At 54.3% G+C, this 17789-nt stretch overlaps 1 protein-coding gene across 10 annotated transcripts in view; it reads right to left on the bottom strand.

Moving 5' to 3' along the window:
• Nucleotides 1-4160: 4160 nt before the first annotated feature.
• The window catches only part of SEMA4D (semaphorin 4D), a 117946-nt gene continuing 104317 nt past the window's right edge, over nucleotides 4161-17789 (bottom strand). For 7 of the 10 annotated variants that reach the window (XM_009189085.4, XM_009189091.4, XM_009189086.4 and 4 more), the window contains 7 exons: nucleotides 15639-15814; nucleotides 15402-15558; nucleotides 14165-14387; nucleotides 13166-13281; nucleotides 8086-8258; nucleotides 7971-8014; nucleotides 4163-6551 (listed from right to left, as the gene is read on the bottom strand). In XM_009189085.4, coding sequence (XP_009187349.3) covers nucleotides 5626-6551; nucleotides 7971-8014; nucleotides 8086-8258; nucleotides 13166-13281; nucleotides 14165-14387; nucleotides 15402-15558; nucleotides 15639-15814 — 1815 coding nt within the window. In that variant the 3' untranslated portion in view covers nucleotides 4163-5625. Of the gene's footprint in view, nucleotides 6552-7970; nucleotides 8015-8085; nucleotides 8259-13165; nucleotides 13282-14164; nucleotides 14388-15401; nucleotides 15559-15638; nucleotides 15815-17789 lie in introns of all 10 variants that reach the window. The other 3 variants (XM_009189084.4, XM_003911895.5, XM_021927864.2) reach the window with 1 other exon arrangement.

The following is a 17789-nucleotide window of genomic DNA, read 5'->3' as shown; positions in this document are numbered from 1 at the left end:
TGGGCAGCGAGGGCCCTGGGTGCAGGACAAGGGTGGGCCTCCACCCCACCACCAGGCCTCAAGCTCTCCCATCCCCAGGACATGCCTCTCCGCCCTACTCTGCCCACATGGCCACATCACCTCCACCGCACCCCACGTTGGGCCCTTGGGCCCTGGCAGCCTCTGCACACACCACGGGCTGTGTTTTCCTCTGTGCAGACCCACCCTGATCCCCCATGAGGAAGCGCTTTGGCCTCAGAGGGCCTTCACCTCTCCTGGATGGCCGAGTCCCTGGGGTCACCTTCTGAGCACTGGCCAAGAGTGTGTTGGGGCAGGTGGGGACATCTCCTGGGTGACACATGAGTCTCCACCAGCTCTGGGGCAGACCCAGTCCCCAAGTGCGACCCTGACCAACTGACCTTCCATCGGTCAGCCGTCTCTGGGGGGTGAGACGCTCCCCAAGACACAGGGTCACCCAGCAGAGCTACAGGCACCAGGACGCAGCATGGTGAACTGAAGATGCCACCAATGTCCTCTAAGCTTCATATTCCAAAGACACTTTGCTGGCCCTTTAATCAGACAGCCCCCAAACCACTGTGACAGCTACCACGAAAACAGCCATTACAGGAAAGAAAAACCCAGCCAAGTTCCAAAGCAGCCCTGCCCTGGGTGGCTGGGAGAGGACACAGGAGGAAGCGGTAGGCCTGTGCCCTGAGTGTACTGTACTGCAACCTCCAGGCCCTGGGCCTCACCTGGAATGGCTCATTCCTGGCCCACCAGGCAGAAAACGGCACTCACTCTCCTCAGGAAAGGATCTCTGGACTTGCAAGCCACACTGTGACCTCTGCCGCAGGAAGCATCCACAGGCCCCAACAGAACCCCGCAGCCTACTCGGGAAATTCACAACCACAGCCCCTCTGAGTTCACGGCATGCCCAGGACGCCCTGGCTTTGGCCCACCCTTGAAAAGGCCGAAGCTACTCTCTCCTAAGCTGGTCCTCCCTGGGGAGGTCTCACAGCCCTCCCAGGCTGTGGCCTCAGTGGAACAAGGGAATGGGAATGTCCCAGATGGGACCAAATGCCTCTGGAGAGAAAGTAAAGACCATGTGAAAAGGGGGTGGGGTCCATCCTGAGCACTGGGAAAGTACCTCGCTCCTCTCTTAGCTCCCCTACCCTCCACACACTGCTCCTGGCCACGCTGCTGCAAGCCCACGGCTACATTCCCATATCCATCTGTGGCCGCCAGCTTTGTTAGGTCCGGCCATGGGAGGCATTGACAGGAGACAGGAAGGTGGAAGGAGAAACATTTTTGGGGCTTCTCGTAGGGCCTCCAGCAGTGGTGAAGGCAGTGTGACGGGCAGGGCGAGGCTGCAGATCGCACGGCCACAGCCTCGGTGGCACAGCAAGCAAGACTGAGTAAGTGTTTGACACTTCACTCCTCCTGCCCATGGCTGGTAATGGAAACCTCACCTTCCTACTTTGTTCTCAGCCCTTCTATCACCTTTGTAACCAATTCCCTGTGGTTGAAATACCTGGGTGGTTTCTGTTGCTGTAACAGTGATGTCCCTTCTCCCTGGGCACCCATCTTTCATTCCCTGCTGACCCCAGGGGCTTGTGGGTATGCCCGCCTAGCTACAGGGGGCACACCTGGAGCCTCACATTTAAAACTGTAACAGCAGCCAGGCATGGTGGCTCACGCCTGCAATCCCAGCACTTTGGGAGGCCGAGGCCGGTGGATCCCCTGAGGTCAGGAGTTAGAGACCAGCCTGGCCAAGATGGTGAAACCCTGTCTCTACTAAAAATACAAAAATTAACCAGGCATGGTGAGGTGTGCCTGTAATCCCAGCTACTAGGGGGGCTGAGGCAGGAGGATCGCTTGATCCTGGGAGGTGGAAGTTGCAGTGAGCCAAGATCATGCCACGGCACTCCAGCCTGGGCAGCAAAGCAAGACTCCGCCTCAATGATAAATAAATAAACAAACAAATAACATCTCCTGACCATACGGCCTGCCTGCATCTGCTGGCAAAGGAGCCCTGGGTCCACGGCCAGTTCACAGAGACCCATTGCCCGCTTCCCAGCCTCCCCACCAAGGAGGAGCTTCCTGGGTCTGCCTGAAGGACTCCAGTGCTGCCACAGGACACAGGCTTCATGGAGACAGGGAGTCCTCCGGGATGCCTGCACCAAGGCAAACCACCTGGCTGAGGAGCACCATTCAGCTGTGAGAGCGGCCACAGGCGGCTGGGCACAGGCTTGGTCCGTGGCACCCAGTGGAGGGGAGGAACCACACCAGCCAGCCCCGCAAAGCTCCGTCTCCACAGCGCTCCACGCTCACTGGCAGCTTCTTCTGTCCAGTGCTGGCTGCCAAGAGACATTCCGGGCTCAGCAGAGATGGGCCACCTGGGGCTCTCAGAGCTTGTTTAACAGGAGAGGGCAGCACCTTAAAACTCTCAGGAGCTACTGACAGTGTGTTTAACATGTTTTAAAAGAGAGCGATTGGGTTTGCTTTTCCTCTTCATTAACTTCATTCCTCCCCGCGGGCAGGCTCTAACATGCCACTTCCTTTCTTTCTGTATCTACTGATCAGTCAGACGACAACACAGGGGCCACCAGGGTGACCATGCACTGCCTGAAGCACGGGATACATCTCTGAAGTGTGGTTCTGGACATTCTATTATCTTTCAAGAGCAGATATCCCATCCGAATATTTTCCAATCCAGGGCAAATGGCTCCAGTGACCCAGAGGAGTACACTAGACTCTCAGTCTTTTCTGTTTTTATTTTATGATGATGATTATTTTTGAGACAGGGGTCTTGCTCTGTGGCCCAGGCTAGAGTGCAGTGGCACCATCATACCTCACTGTAACCTCAAACTCCCGGGCTCAAACAATCCTCAAGGCACGTGCCACCAAGCCTGGTTAGTTTTTTTCACATTTTTTGGTAGAGATCAGGTCTCGCTATATTGCTCAAGTTGGTGTGAAACTCCTGGCTTCAAGCGATCCTCCTGCCCTGGCTTCCCAAAGCAGGGGGATTATGCCCACCCATCTTTTCTGCTTTTAAAAACCATGAAGCAAGTCATTAAAGCAACTCCCATTCTGGAAGCTCTTAATTTTTAAAAATTTCCAAATACCACATATATCAACCTCCAAATTGTTAGCAGAAACAGAAGCACTCTGGCTCTGGAGGCTGAGGCAGGAGGATGGCTTAAGCCCAGGAGGCAGGGGCTGCAGTGAGCTATGACTGTGTCACTGCACGCCAGCCTGGGTGACAGAGGGAGACCCTGTCTCTTGAATATATATATATATATATATATATTTTTTTTTTTTTTTTTTAAAGGGATAAGCAATCCTATATACCGTGGGTTGGGAAACTGGGGCTTTTGGGGCAAATCTGGCCCACCGTGGATTTTTATAAATAAAGTTTTATTGGCACACAGCCCTGTCCACTCATTGTGTATTGACTGGCTGCTTTTACAATACAACAGCAGAGCAGAGTGGCTGTGACAGAGCCTGTGGCCCACAAAGCCTAAATATCTAGCCCTTTACAGAAAACACTGGTTGGCCCCTGTATACTAGAAGTGGTTTCACACTGACTGTCTACACTTTCCCTCGGGATGGACCCACAATGAAAGTGTGAAATGGCTCAACCCAAGGGACGCAGCCAGGACAGATAAAGAAGGCAAAGGAACACATGTGGAGGGATGTGGAGGATGCCCCCACCTGCCCCCCACCTGTGGGAGGAGACAGATGGACAGGGCACAGGGGACAGAGAGGGCCCAACTCACCGGTCGCCTGGCAGAAGAGGTGGAAGGTCCCCAGGGCGTGCACGTGCTGTGCCTGGTCACTCAGGAAGGGCGGCAGCAAGGAGACCTTCGAGCTGCTGTCGGGCCCCGCACCCGAGGCTGGCCAGGGGGTCCAGGGGGAGGAAGGCCTCCTGTCCCCCGCATGGCCCAGACAGGACAGGGAGGAGGAGCCAGGAGGAGGGAGGGGCTTAGGAGACGAGGCTGTGAGACAGAGAGGACAGAAAAGAGAGGGCACTGAGGAAGAAGTCGCCAAGAGCACGTCACAGGCCAGAGAGGGCAAAACACAGCAGGAAACAGACAGAAAAGAGTGAGCCCAGCTGTGCCGCCTGGGCCATGCAGGGGCGGGAGGCTGCATGGCCTCCGCTAAGGAATGTCTTCCCCAAATCAAGGATAGAAGCTTCTCATTTATTTGGGTACTTTCCAAATGTATACAATTCAAAGTAGAAAAATAAAAACAAGGTAAATCTTATAAAACACAAATGTTTACACCAAAATGGTCAAATCCTATCATGCTGGAAGACGAGACTGTCCACACACGCACACAAACATCCAGAGTTTATTGCTCTTCGCCATGGAAAAAGGAGTCTCTTCCCGATGGGTATTTACAAAGCGGGGAGATGGAGTGTGAAATTCACCAGTGTTGAAGTCGTACCGCCCATTCACATCTTCAGGACAGTGGCAGGAACAGCGCTGTGCGCTTGAGGGTGCTGTGGTCGCAGCTCGCGGCCCCGGCCACGGAGGCCCAGTTCTGTTCCAGTGGCGGGCAGCTCAGTGAGGCTGGATGGAAAGTCCGGGCAGGCAGTGGGTATGAAATTGAAGCAAGAAGAGAAAGGAGATGTTCAGAGAACCAAAGGCGCCCTTGTGAAGGTTCCATCTGTCTCACAGGAGGTTCTGACCGACAGCTGTGGGCTCCAGATTGTACCGCGCTCCCATCTCAGCTCGGAGCCAGCCTGGCTCCACTCAGCTCACCCAGCCACCTTCCCTTGCTCAAAACCCACCTCGCGGACGTGGGAAGGTCCTCCTCTTCAAGAGAGTAAAAGTTAAAAAAAAGAAAAAGTAAAACAAAGTACAGAAAGAAAATCTCTCCAAAAACGATGCTTCCCTCAAGGAATAAAGTTAAAAAAAGAAAAAAGAAAAAGGTGAGTGGGTTCCGGGCAGTGTTCATGTCTACATTTCTAAAAGCAGAAAGAATCCATTTAGCAAAAGGAAGTTTATCCCTGAGAATCTTAAGCAACGTAAGCCATATTTTATGCCAAATATATAACAAAATCTGGAAGATATACATCTTCTTCTAAATATTAAAACATCTGCTTCTGTAATTTAAAAAAAAAATGACCCAAGACATCAACACAATCAAAGCAAAATCCTAAAAAAATAATTAAGTGGAAGAAAAGGTTCGTGCCAATCTGGACAACAGGCGATAAGTTACCAATCTGATAAACTAAAACGTCATTTCCAATCTGGAATTAAATTATCTTTTAGTGGCTGCTACAGGGAGGGGAAGCTGAAGGGATGCTCTTCTCAGCCAGCAGAGGTCCAGCCATGTTTCCCCCACTACAGAAAGGGCTCAGGAACTCTGTGCCGCCCGCGGGCCTTCTTCAAGTACTCCGACTGACTGCAGAACACGAGACCGGGATGCAATGCTTGTCATTTTTCCAAAAGGACAAAGAGAAACCAAGTCACAGGCTCAACCCAAGAGAAAATAGACAAGAGGACTGAGGTTGTCTGCACGATGCGGGCTAACCTACGCAGCACTGCACGAGACTCGGATACTGAACAGGAGAAACACAAAACACTCCAGGCCTGGACACGTCGCAGCCGAGGCGCCGGCGGGGACGCACAGCCGGCCTCAGTCTCCATCTGCATCTGAGTCCGCGAACTTCAGCTCACACTTGACGTCGAAGGGCTTGTCCCTGGCGGAAAGGTCGTCGATCCTCTGTGAGTCCTCCCTGTCCGTGGGGACTTTGCTGGTGATGGTGTCTTGCTCGGTCTCATAGCCAGTGTCCAGGGCTGGCTTGGGGTGCTCCCCATTCTGCTGGGAGAAGCTTCCTGGCTCCACTAACGTCTCCTTCAGGCTCTGCTCACGGTCACAAAAATCTGACTTGGGCTTCTTCTTCCCGATCAGCAGGGCGGAGCGGAATTTCAAGCACTGTCTGGGCAGGTATCCCTTATAGCAGTTGTAGAAAAAGAGGCAGAGGAAGAGAACAAAGAAGAAGAGGAAGAGGGACATGAGGAGGCGGTTATCGCTGGACTTAAGATACATGGTTTTCTCCGAGTGGAGCTGGGGGACCGTGTTGATGACAATCTTTGGTTCACAGGATGTGCTGGTGGGCACAGGCTTGGGAGGAAGGGTGATGGCCCCGGAGGAGGTGGCCTGCACGGCTGGGGTCGGGGGAGAAGACCCTTGGGTGGATGCCACCAACACTTTGGTGGCAATCCTACTACCTTCTGTCTGAACAACTGACAAGGTGGGGGCCACCACGGGCTTTGGAACCACCTTCACTTCCAGGACGTGCTTCGCGACTACTTGGAAGACCGTCTTGTTCTTAACCCTCTCCTCTGACAGGCACTGGTACACCCCACTGTCTCCTTCTGATAAGTTGAAGATGAGCAAGTTTTTTCTGCCCATAAGACCATACTTGGGGCTCTCGGCCTTCAACACGCCATTCTGGAACTTCCAAAACACCCGGGCCAGGTTGGACTTTTGGGAGCATTTCAGTTCCGCTGTGCCACCGTGCTTGAAAAAATGCTGCCGGTAACTTCCTTTACTTTTATCTGGAACATCAAAATAAATGTGCACAGCGTCAACAATCCCCATTTGCTATTTAACAACTTCTTTAAAATACCCACAAGATGATGCAAGAGTTTCACCCACTGGAGCAACATGGAATCTTCCAGAACAACTAAGGAGATAAAGACATGCGTGACCAAAAAGCAAAGATGAGCCCTGGATGACAGCCCATAGGGACAAAGAAATCAGAGGCAGCTCTGAGCAGCAGAAATCGCATTTCTCACCCGTGTCCCAGAAGAAAACGCGCCAGGCTGGGGAGGCTGAGCAGAAGCCAGTTCTGCGCCTAGTGTCGCTCTCTGAATCAGACACGAGATGCTTCTGCTAGTGGCTACAAGGAAGGCTGACCTTTCAGTGTATCTCAGCACTCTCCTCCTGCCTAAACTTTTTTTTTTTTTTTTTCTTGAAACAGGGTCTGGTTCTGTTGCCCAGGCTGGAGTGCAGTGGTGCAATCACAGCTCACTGCAGCCTCAACCTCCCCAGTTCAAGGGATCTTCCCACCTCAGTCTCCAGAGTAGCTGGGACTACAGGTGTCTACCTCCAGGTCTGGCTAATTTTTGTATTTTTTGTAGAGACAGGGTCTCACCACATTGCCCAGGGTGGTCCTGAACTCATGAGCTCAAGTGATCCTCCTGCTTCAGACTCCCAAAATGCTGGGATTCCAGGCGTGAGCCACTGTGCCCGGCCAGCTTTTCTTTTCTTTTTAGAGTCTGGGTCTCACTTAGTCACCCAGGCTGGAGTGCAGTGGCATGATAAGCTCACTGCAGCCTTGAACCCCTGGGCTCAAGCAATCCTCCTGCCTCAGCCTCCCTAGTAGCTGGGACTACAGGCGTGTACCGCCATGCCCAGCTGTCTAAACTTTTCTTAGTCTGATGACAGCTGTCTTTTCAGGGACAAGAGGACACAGAACCGAGGGTCAAGTCTGCCTTTAGCACCCTGGAAGGTGGCTGCTGGGGAAGGGGCGTCCTGGCCTGATGCCACCCCACCCTCTGGGCGAGGCGCTATTTCAGACATCCACAGGCGGGTGAATCTCAGGTGGGAGCCCCAGGGGAAACACCACCCCAGCCTTTCCACTGCCTGAGGATTAATCACTCACAGGCTCCTTTCTCCCCATTTATAACAGACTTAGGTTTTGTTTAATGAGCCTCAAGCTAAGCAGAAAGAAAACAGAACCGTTTTGGAAGGAGACTGCTCCCCAGTAAACAGACACACTCTAAGTGGCTTCAAATACTCTTTTGGCAAGAAAAAAAGAGAAGACCACGAGTCTGCTACAGGACACTTGACCTCTGTTCCAAGTGGAGAAAGAAAAACAAAACACACACAAATGCCACAGAACTGAAGCACCGTGAAATGGTTACAAGACCTCGCCACTCCCACAGGAAACAGGACGTCGAGGAGTCACTCACCCGGGCACACAGAAGCATCGCCGCTCATCTCCTGAACCAAACCCCTGCAAGACAACCGGCAGTGTTACTCACCCGCACACGGGGGCACCCCCCCGGCGGCGCGCCCCGCCCGTACCTGCTGGGGCTCTCAGGCTGGTGCAGAGCCACACACGTCGCTGTGGGTGGGCTCCAGGCGCAGTAGGGGTCCCGAGCCAGCACACAGTCCTCGCAGGTGCCGTGCTTCCCACAGAAGGCCAAAGGGGCCTGGACCACGCCCGAGTTAGAGCCAGCATAGACGAACCTCCTGCCCTGCGTGTGTGAGACACAGGAGAACTAGCATCAGGCAAGCAGGCACCAGTGTGTGGGAAGCAGCCAGAGCGCACCATCAGGGCATGCCGCAGTAGGGAGGAGAGGCACTCAGGACCAGAGGCGAACAAGGCAGGTCTGCGACCTTCCGGCAGAATACACGCGCTACGTCAGGGCTCACTGGGCCTTAGATCCAAATCCCTCTCTCCCCTGTCTGGGCACCCACTGCCCGGGTCCTGCCCTCCAGCAGAGCGCTTCTCTGCATGTGTTTCTCTTAGCCAGTGGAGAGGCTGTTCAGTCCCCACCTCCAGACCGCCTCCACGTAGAGGGGGATGCATGAGCCTGGCACTCCTGGTCATCTTCCCGGCCTCACTACAGGGGAGAAGGGGCTGCAGCCAGGGGCTGAAGCACACCACCTCGAAGCCCAACCCTATCCCTCGAGCCAGAATGTGAGCACCTATGGGCGGGGAGCCTTTTGTGAGGGTCTGGATCCAGCAGGGACCTAACATAACGGGGATGCCAAATGGACGACATGCAAAGGATGAGCAGATCGCGATACATAACATAAAAGAAGGAACAATGCCTTTGCTCTTCACGTGTCTATAAGTAAAAGGGAAGAGCTCCAGAGCAGCCACACCCACAGCAGAGGGCAGGTGAGACTCTCCACCTTCGGGAAACTTGGCTCCCAGGGACGCCAGCTTCAGGCCAATCCCATCAGCCCACCTGGCACCAGCAGTGCCCAGCACACAGGCATCCAAGGCTGCTGACTGCTTTTGAACGGAACTCAGCTGGAAGGAGGGTGCCCCACACTGCACCCACCTGAAGCAACAGACCTGGAGGTGGCCCGTGGAGTGTGCTGTCTAGCCTCTGCCCAGGGCATCTGCCTCGACAGCCTGGGAACACCTTTTGGTTAACAATACAAGATTCTCAAATTTACACACAACGTACTGGTTTATGGTCAGATGAAACATGACTTTCATCCTCAGAGGATACGCTGGGAGTCAACTTCAGAGTATGGCTGGAAGATCACAGGCCCTGATGCCAACACAGAAGGCCCCAGGCCACACACCCGGCTGTGCGGGCACAGACCCACCAGAGAAAGGGGAAGCCTCCAAGGATGGAAACTGTGACAATACACAGCAGAGGGAACCTGGCCCGGCACCGGCCTCACAGCAGCAGCAGCAGCAGCAGAGACCTGGGCAGATGAGGCCACGTGCGCACCACGTTTGTAGGCAGGATTGAGGATGATATCCCGGATCCCAGTTCGGGCACCACACGGCTTGTGGAGTGGCGGAAACGTTCTCTGGCACAAAGCCAAGCTGGGTAACTTCCAAGGGACAGCTAGTCCTGCTGGGTCCCATGGGGGACACCTGCGAGGTGGTGTGGACACCATGCAGTGCAGAGCAGGGTGCCCTGGATGGCCAAGCAGGGCATCGAGGGTGGCTGTGGAGGGTGGGGTGGGCTGTGGGGGCAAGGCCCGTCCCAAGGGGATCCAGACCACCTCCTGCACCCTGCAGGAGACTCAGCCCCAACTTCCGCTTCTCCCGGATCGGGCTGGGCTGGAGCCCAAATGAAACTGAGCTGTAAAAACGAAAAGACGCCACATGGAGACCAAGGGATGATTGTGGAAGGGAAGAGGGGACAGGGAAGGAGGAACTGGCCATCAGGACAGCCAGCTATAACTGCCGCAGGCAGGACCCACTGGTGGATGTGGATGCCAGTGGGTGGGAGGAGAACAGGGCATTTCTGTAGCCTCCAAGTCTATCCCTGCAAATAAGCATGAATGACTATGGGGGTTTCCCGCATGCCTCCCCAGGGGGTGGGGCTCACTCTCCCCGACCCCTCAGTGGGGACTACATGGCCTGACACACTCGGCATGGAAAAGACGGCGGTGACTTGGACCGAATGACCGAGGTCATCGCGCTGGTGTGAGTCATACAGATGCCACATCCCCAGAAAGCGCCTTCTTTGGTGCTCCTTGTAAAACCACGACCCCAAGATAATCACAAGAAAACACCAGACACGCCACAAAACACTGGACCACTCCTCTCCAGGAGTGCTGAGGTCAGGGAGGCAGGAACAGAGCAGAGGCCGAGGAGATGCAGTGTCCAGTGCAACCCGGGGTACTGAGCCAGGAAGGTGGGGGGTGGGAGGTGAGAGGGTCCAGGGTCTAGGGTTCAGGTAACGTACTGCACCATGACAGCACCTTGGCTCAGATACATGCACACTGGTTATGTGAGACATCGCACATGTGGAGCTGGGTGGGGGCGCTCAAGATCCTTCTGCACAATCATCAAAACTCATGCGTAAATTTAAAATTATTTCAAGACAAAAAATTTTTTAAAGGCAAAGAAAAAAACCTGACTGGGCACCTGGCAGCATGAGTGAGGCACACTGAGAGCAAGCCTGTCTTGTGTACTCCTGCCTGTCGACGCCCCCTGCCTCCCACTTCCCTAGGCCTGAGGATTGTCCCCGTGCAGGCAGCTCTCACACTCCCATCTCGGTCTCTGCTGCTGTGTGTGCACATCGGACCCTGAGGGCAGGTTGGAGCGATGGTGGACATGATCAGAGGCAACCAAGCTGTCCAAGTGCCTTCCTTGCCCTCTGCCACACTAGCAGCTCAGCATCCCAAGGAGTCCTGGTGAAAATACAGACACAGCCAACTCAGTGGGCTCAGAGAGGGTCAAGCAAACTGCGTCTGCTATGTGCACCCAAGGAGCGGAAAGCAAGGACTTGAGGTATCCGCACACCCACGTTCACAGCAGCACTGTTCACAGGAGCCAGAAGGTGGGAGCAACTGTGTCCATCAAGGGATGAACGCGTACACAAAATGTGGTCTTCACATACGACAGAGGAGTATGCAGCCTTGGAACACCCTGACCCCTGAGACAGCAGGAAGGAACCTCGAGGACAGTATGTTAAGTGAAATAAGCCAGTCACGAAAGGATAAATACCGTGTGATTCCACTTATATAAGGTACCCAGACAGAAACTGAAAGCAGAATGGCGGCTGCCCCGGGCTGGAGCAGGGGAGAATGAAGAGTTTGTATTTCATGGGTAAAAAGCTTCTGTTTGGGAAGATGAAAAGCGCCGTGCAGACAGACAGTGGTGATGGCTGCAAAACGACGTGAATGTTCTTAATGCCAATGACATGCACAATGAAAAATGGTTACGACGGCAACTTTCATCTGATGTGTATTTACCAAAATAAAAAGCAAAACCCCATGCTTGTCATCGGCGAGAGGAGGTGAGGGTGGAGGAACAGCGCGTCTCCCCAGCCGTAGGACAGGGGGAGGGCGTGGCACTGGCCATTTCTCTGTTTGCTGATCACCCTGAGAGAGCCTGATGGGGAGGGGGGCATAGTCTTCTTACCACTGAACAGCCTCTTCCTGCTGCCATGGCCATGGAGCTGGGCCTTGCACCCCCACCTGGAGGCTACTGGGGCCCAAGGAGAAGGCACAGGACCCCATGGCAGGCAGGATGCATTTCCGCCTGTCCAGGCAACTAAGCCACATCCCCACCAATGGACGCTCCTACAGAGAGAGGCGGGTCGGGTGGTCCAGCAGGACCAGCAAGCGCTTCCCCAAACCCACTGGCTCCTCCTCCTGGGTGCGAGGCTCCCTGTGTGGCCGACTGCCCTGGTGTGGCCACGTGACCGAGTCCTGGGAGATGGCAGGTGGGCACTGACCCATAACCGCCTCTATGCGGCCCTCCTCTCCCTACCCCCTTCTGCCTTTGAGGATCAGTGCCCATGTGCTCTGGAAGCCTCCACCAGCCCAGGTCCCTAAGTGACCCTTGGAACAGCGTGTCATTCTCACAAATGTCCACACCAGGGGCCCAATCTTTATTCTAACGAGAAGTCCACATTTTAGAGACGTTACAGGTGCCTGCCCAGTCTGGCTGAGGCCACTGAACAGCACGATGGCCCCAGAACAGCTTCTGGGTCCCCTCCTTTCAACAATGAGGCTGGGGCGAGGCCCTGGGGGTGGGCCGTGGCTAAAGCATCAACCCTTCAAATCTCCAGGGCCCCCTGTGTGTGCTGGAGACCGAGAGGCTGGTGATCAGATGCCGGAACCCGGTGGCTTCTGACTCCCTCAGGCTACTTCATTCTCTTTTCCTTTCCAATTTGAGGGAGAACTCTCCATTAGCAGAGAAGGGAAGTCAAAGGGCCCAGGCTCCCAAGCTTTGTGGACACAGGGGAGGGAAGAGGACGGAAGACCTGGAGGGGCGTTTGCAAGTATGCACCTGCTGAGGGTAGCTATCTTACCTGGCCGGACAGGGGCCCCCTTCCTCTGCCCGTTGCTCCCGGCTGAGGGAGGAGGGGCCTGACTGGGCCTGGACCCCACAAGGTGGATGGAGGTCCCGGCAGGAGCCAGGGCCAGAGAGGCAGCCCCCTAAAGGCCAGCGTAGATGCCCACCCAACCCTGCCAAGGGCTGCTTGGGAGTATTGCAGGCCGGACCCGAGAGTCTCAGCCACAGGTGGACACAGCTTTACAGATGAGACGAACCACTTCTCTTGCGGATTTTCCACGCTGACGAGTCAGCTGTATCACTATCATATCCCACAGATGCAGTCTGCACACCCCCCAAGCTCAGGTCACAAAAACGTGTCTTCATGGAGCACTGCCCACCTCTCCACAGCCTGTAAACCTGCACCAACAACTCAATGACAGTCCAGCAACTTCGAAGAGAAAGTCCCATCTCCCCAGGTCTGCCTTCCCGCCTCCCCCAATTCAGATCCCACAGCTCATGGAATGGCTTTGTGTCCAAGTCTGAAGGTTGGCTCATCCAGGGCAGACTGACAGAGGGGCCTGCCTAGGAGCCCGACCCCAGCTTGGCAACTCTCCTGTCACCTAGAATCAAAGTCACTGAGCCGGGAAGCCCCCCGTCCGGCTGCCTGCGTCACTTTACCTTCTTTGAAGACAGCAGCAGGGTCTGGACCGGCTCAAAGTCCTGGAAGAGCTGGGTCTCCTCGATGATGTGAACAGCATGCTCGAGGCTGATGGCTTTGTGCAGAGCTCCCCGGTCTGCAGGGTCAAAGCTACAGGTCAGTGACACTAACCCAGACACAGAAACCAAGGACAGTGACCACAGCGGCAAACTTCACACTCTTCACTCTCAAGTCATTCCCTCCACAAGATACTTAGGAAACAATGATGATTTCACATTAGAAACAAAAAAAGGAAAAGCCTTTGGCAAAATAAACACCCGGAAACCCAAGTGTTATGGGTGATTCTGGTTTTTTTCCAAGGAAAATAAACTGTTCCATTGTTGACCCCAATAATCCTCATCGGCTGGGTGCCACATGAGGCAGCTCCCACGCTCCACCAGCCCTTGGGGTGTCACTGGTAAGGGCCCTAGGCAGGCGGTGAGGGCAGGGGGCATGTGAGGTCGGCTGGGAGGCTCCGAGGGCAGGCCACAATGCACTGCCAGCCACTGTGGCTCCTGGCCCCTGTCCCTGTTCCAAAAGTGCTTATTTCAGAGTCCACATGCCAGGGCACATCTAAAACCTGGCTCCTCAGCCAGGAAGCAGGGACGTGGTCTTCTGCCAGCAGTTAGGAAACGCCAGGCTGACGCCTCCTCCCAGGTGGCTCACACCTGCCCCCTGCACGGGCATTGCCCCAACTCCTCAGCGGCCAGTACTCCTCTGCACCAGCCCAGCCCAGCCGCAGGCCAGGACTTGCATTTTTATTTCTAACAAGTATCCCCAGCAGCCTGGTGGTCCCAGATCTGAAAGCCACCTGGTGTGGTGACTTCTCAGAAATCTTTTTACGTTCCCACAAACCTCCCGGGTTACCTCGAGGGAGGCAACAGAACTACTCCCAAAAGAATAATTGGATTTGCCCATTTTCCTACCAAAGGACACAGATGTGCTGTCACTGTCAAGCCTGCCAAGCCCTTGGAACCCACCTGTGCTGACAAACATGACATCATAGACAGTCCCATCCAGGGCCTGGGTCCGGTCCACCACGATCTGGGTGTAGTTCACATCTTTCTTGATTAACCTGGGCCTGTTGTCTATTGGGGTTACCGAGTCATCCATCAAAGGGTGGTCTTTGACGAACTGCAGCGTCTTGTCTGGCAAATTCAAGGAGCTGGTGTAGTTGGCGGCCCGTGCCTCACTGTCGATGCACTGCAGGGAGGAAATCCCCCACTGTTAACGTGCTCGTGCTCCCACCACCCAACGGGTGCTTCCACACAAGCAGCCAACGCAGGCGGGCTGCAAAACCTGGAAACCACACAATGCATTCCTTGAAATGAGGGTAGCAGTGAATAACTTTACTATGCGGAAAGGTGGCCTCTCCCCAGTCAGCAGAGGACACAGTTATAAAACCCATCTGCGAGAGAGAACTGCACTCACGATACATACTCAGGAAAGGAATTTTCATCTATTTGTAAGTGAAAAACACTGATTGAGCTTTTGAAATTGAAAAACAGAACACTGATTTGCAGCTTTCTCATGAAAAGAATGCTAAACATGGCTAAAACCAGGCCAATCTTAAATGGTATAAGAGCCCAAGGGATTATTTTTTCCTGTTCTAGCTCCCTGATGTGTGTAAATCAAAATTTGTGACCACGAGTGAACACATTTTACTAAGCTATGCACAGAAGGAGCCACGATGGTGTCAGGGACAGCGGCCCTTGGGAGGGAGCTGGTGCTGCAGTGAGCTCTGAGGGCCAGGTCACAGCCCCACAGAGGGCTGCGCACATGTCTGCCACACCCATTTCACCATGTGAGGGAGGGAATCGGCCTGGAAATTCCCAATGTCTACATAAAGTTCACTGTATTTAGGAGAAAAAAATGTGACTCCTGTTGACTAGTGGATGGTGCAGAGGCCTTTGCCAAGGAATCACGTGTTTCTCTGTAAGAAACTGAAAATGAAACAGGCCTAATTGTTACGCAACATCAATTGTGCAAAACAGCTGCCCCAGCCTTCTTGTTTGTGCAATAGTGTAGCAAAGACTGTTACATAACACGCAAAAGGGAAGAAGGATGAGCTGTGCTCATCGGCCGTCCTAGTCCCAATGCAGAGAGCCTTGGCGTGGCCAAGTACCCAGTCCCTGAGCAGGCCCCACTGCCTGTACCGGATTCCATGCCCTGGGCCTTGAAGGGAAAGCATGGCCCGCCCCCAATGCCCCAGCTCACCGCTCCAGGCCGCGGCTTGGGGACCGGGCCGTTGTAGCGCACCCACTTGGTGTGGGACTGCTCCACCGTGGCGCTCTGCATGTATTTCCCGTGGGAGAAGACCTCCTCGGCTGTGGACAGGTTGTAGGCGCACACTGCCGACAGCCCCACGTTGTTCCTGGGGAGGGGAAAGAGGTGACGGGACCGCCTGGCGGGCATCGAGGCAGCAAGGAGGGAGACTCCACCCAGAGCACTTACAGCTGTGGGGTGAAGAGTGCGTAGAACACAGGCACCTTCAGGCCCGGGGACCTGAGCACGAAGACGTCCCGCAGCACATTGAAGACCAAGCTGCTGTCTGGCCGGGAGCAGATGAGTCGGGCTTTCAGGAAGGAGGTCCATTTCTTCTGCAAGGTCCTCAGGCCGCCCTGGTCCCCCTAAAACCCCAACAATAAGACGTGGTGGGCCGAGAGCAGATCCCCTGTGGGCAGGCACTAAGGTCAGAGGTGCACCCCTCCATGGCCCAACACAGCGCATCTGTGCCTGACTGAAACAAAGCTCGGGCAACAGGGCACAGAGGTCGCAATTATGTGTGTGGCCCGCAGCACCGCATCCAGGTTCCAGCTTGGATCCCAGAACGCTCCCGGGTTAACACACAAAACAAAAAGGACAGAAGCCCTCTCACCAAAAGCTCCTTTGACCGTCCATGCCTACCTGTGCCCAGCACTCAGTCCTGCAACCGCAGAGGTGCTGCCGCGCTCACACACTTCCAACTGCCAAGGCCCCTGGCATTGTGTGACTTTCCTGACCAGGACCCATCAATGAACACGCTCTGGGTGGGGCAGATGGCAGCAGCCTCCTTCCAGGGGACAGCCACCGGCCCTGCAGCCTATCTTGGGCAAATGTGTGAACCTTCCACCATTTGAGGGAACAGAGCCTTCACTTCCTTTCTACCCAAAGTATCTGCTAAAGTGCTTTGAGCCTACTAAGTTCTTTATAAATGCTTTTCAGGGATCCGATGACCAAGACACAATTATAAACTACGCACGACTGTGTGTGGTCTGGAGAGAAATACTGAAATCACAAAACCTGAGTGCAGAATATGAGAGAGAAGCAGCCTTACTTATTTTGGACACAGGGAAAATGTTCCCTCTTCATCTCTGCTGTGTGACTACAGGAGCCCAAATTCTCTTTTTGATAAAAGGACTTCATTTTCCTCCTTGATGTTTTAGCAAAGAATAATTTCCAGTGCATTTCTCGTCAGGGGTTTCATTTGGCTTTCAGGTCATGGGCAGCAGGCGAAGCGTTCATGTGTGCCTGGGCGGTAGGCAGAAGCTGTGGGGGCTAAGCTCAAACCACCCCAGTCCAGGAGTTCAAACAATCGTGGGGGGAAAAAAGGGATCAGTGGGGACAACGGCAGTGTGCCTACGACTTGCAGAGACTTGTGAGGGGTCAGGGTGGCTGCACTGTGCATCGCTGGATCTGCTCACTGATCCCGCTGCAAACCCTCAGTGCTGGGTAATAAGTCAAGGTCAAGGCAAGTCTGATCCTTGGCTTCCCAATGGCAGGGGAGGGCTCGAGTCCCCTGGCCAGTGCTGCTCTGAGGGCATTCTGAGCACTTCGCACACCTGCCAAGAGCCCTGGAACTGCAGCACCCTCCCCATCTCAAGGGGCACTGGCTTGTCCCCGACACTCACACTGTTGATAGGATGGTTTCCTGGTCTGCAAGACAGAAGCATGGCAGCCATGGCTGGGGGATAGCTGGAAGATATGGTCAGTGAGCCCTGGCTACAGAAGGCCTGGGCAGGTAGCAAAGCAGGAGGTGGATACTCAGGTGTGTGCATCACCCACCTTCTTCCTTATGCAATGGTTGTTAACGGAACGGCGTCGAAAGCACTCACTTTTGTGCGCCATAAGCACGAACGGAACCCTGCTTCTCTGATGTCCTGATGGTCATCACTAGATGAGAAAGGGCCATGCAGGAACTGTCTACCCATTTCCACGAGAGATGAATGGCTACCTGCTCCGAGATGAGCGCCCGGCCAGGGACATGGTGGCTGTGTCTCATGTGGTTTCCCCCAGCTCCTGAGGCCTGTCAATGCACCTTCCAGAAACTGCCACTGAGCAACCTTGAGATTTCCTAGAATCAAGCCCACAGCTGCTCTCCTGCACAGAGCGCTGTGCCTACAGTGTGTCATTTTAAAGGCAATCCCCCTCTACTTTTTAGATACTTAAAGATTTGTGTTTTGACAAACTTTGGTATTGGATCTCTCTTCTTAATCTTAAGCCGTCGGTTACTGTTTCACTCTTAGGTAGATTAAGAGACAAATGGTGAAATTCCAACAGACTCTGGTGAATACATTCCACAAAGCCTTGCTTTTTATAAGCTGGGGAGGTTTGAAGAGGGTGCGT

Source organism: Papio anubis, chromosome 13, assembly GCF_008728515.1.
Source record: "Papio anubis isolate 15944 chromosome 13, Panubis1.0, whole genome shotgun sequence".
Classification (NCBI taxonomy): Eukaryota; Metazoa; Chordata; class Mammalia; order Primates; family Cercopithecidae; genus Papio; species Papio anubis.
The sequence above is the reverse complement of the archived record's forward strand: the minus strand, read 5'-3'. Positions and strand labels throughout refer to the sequence as shown.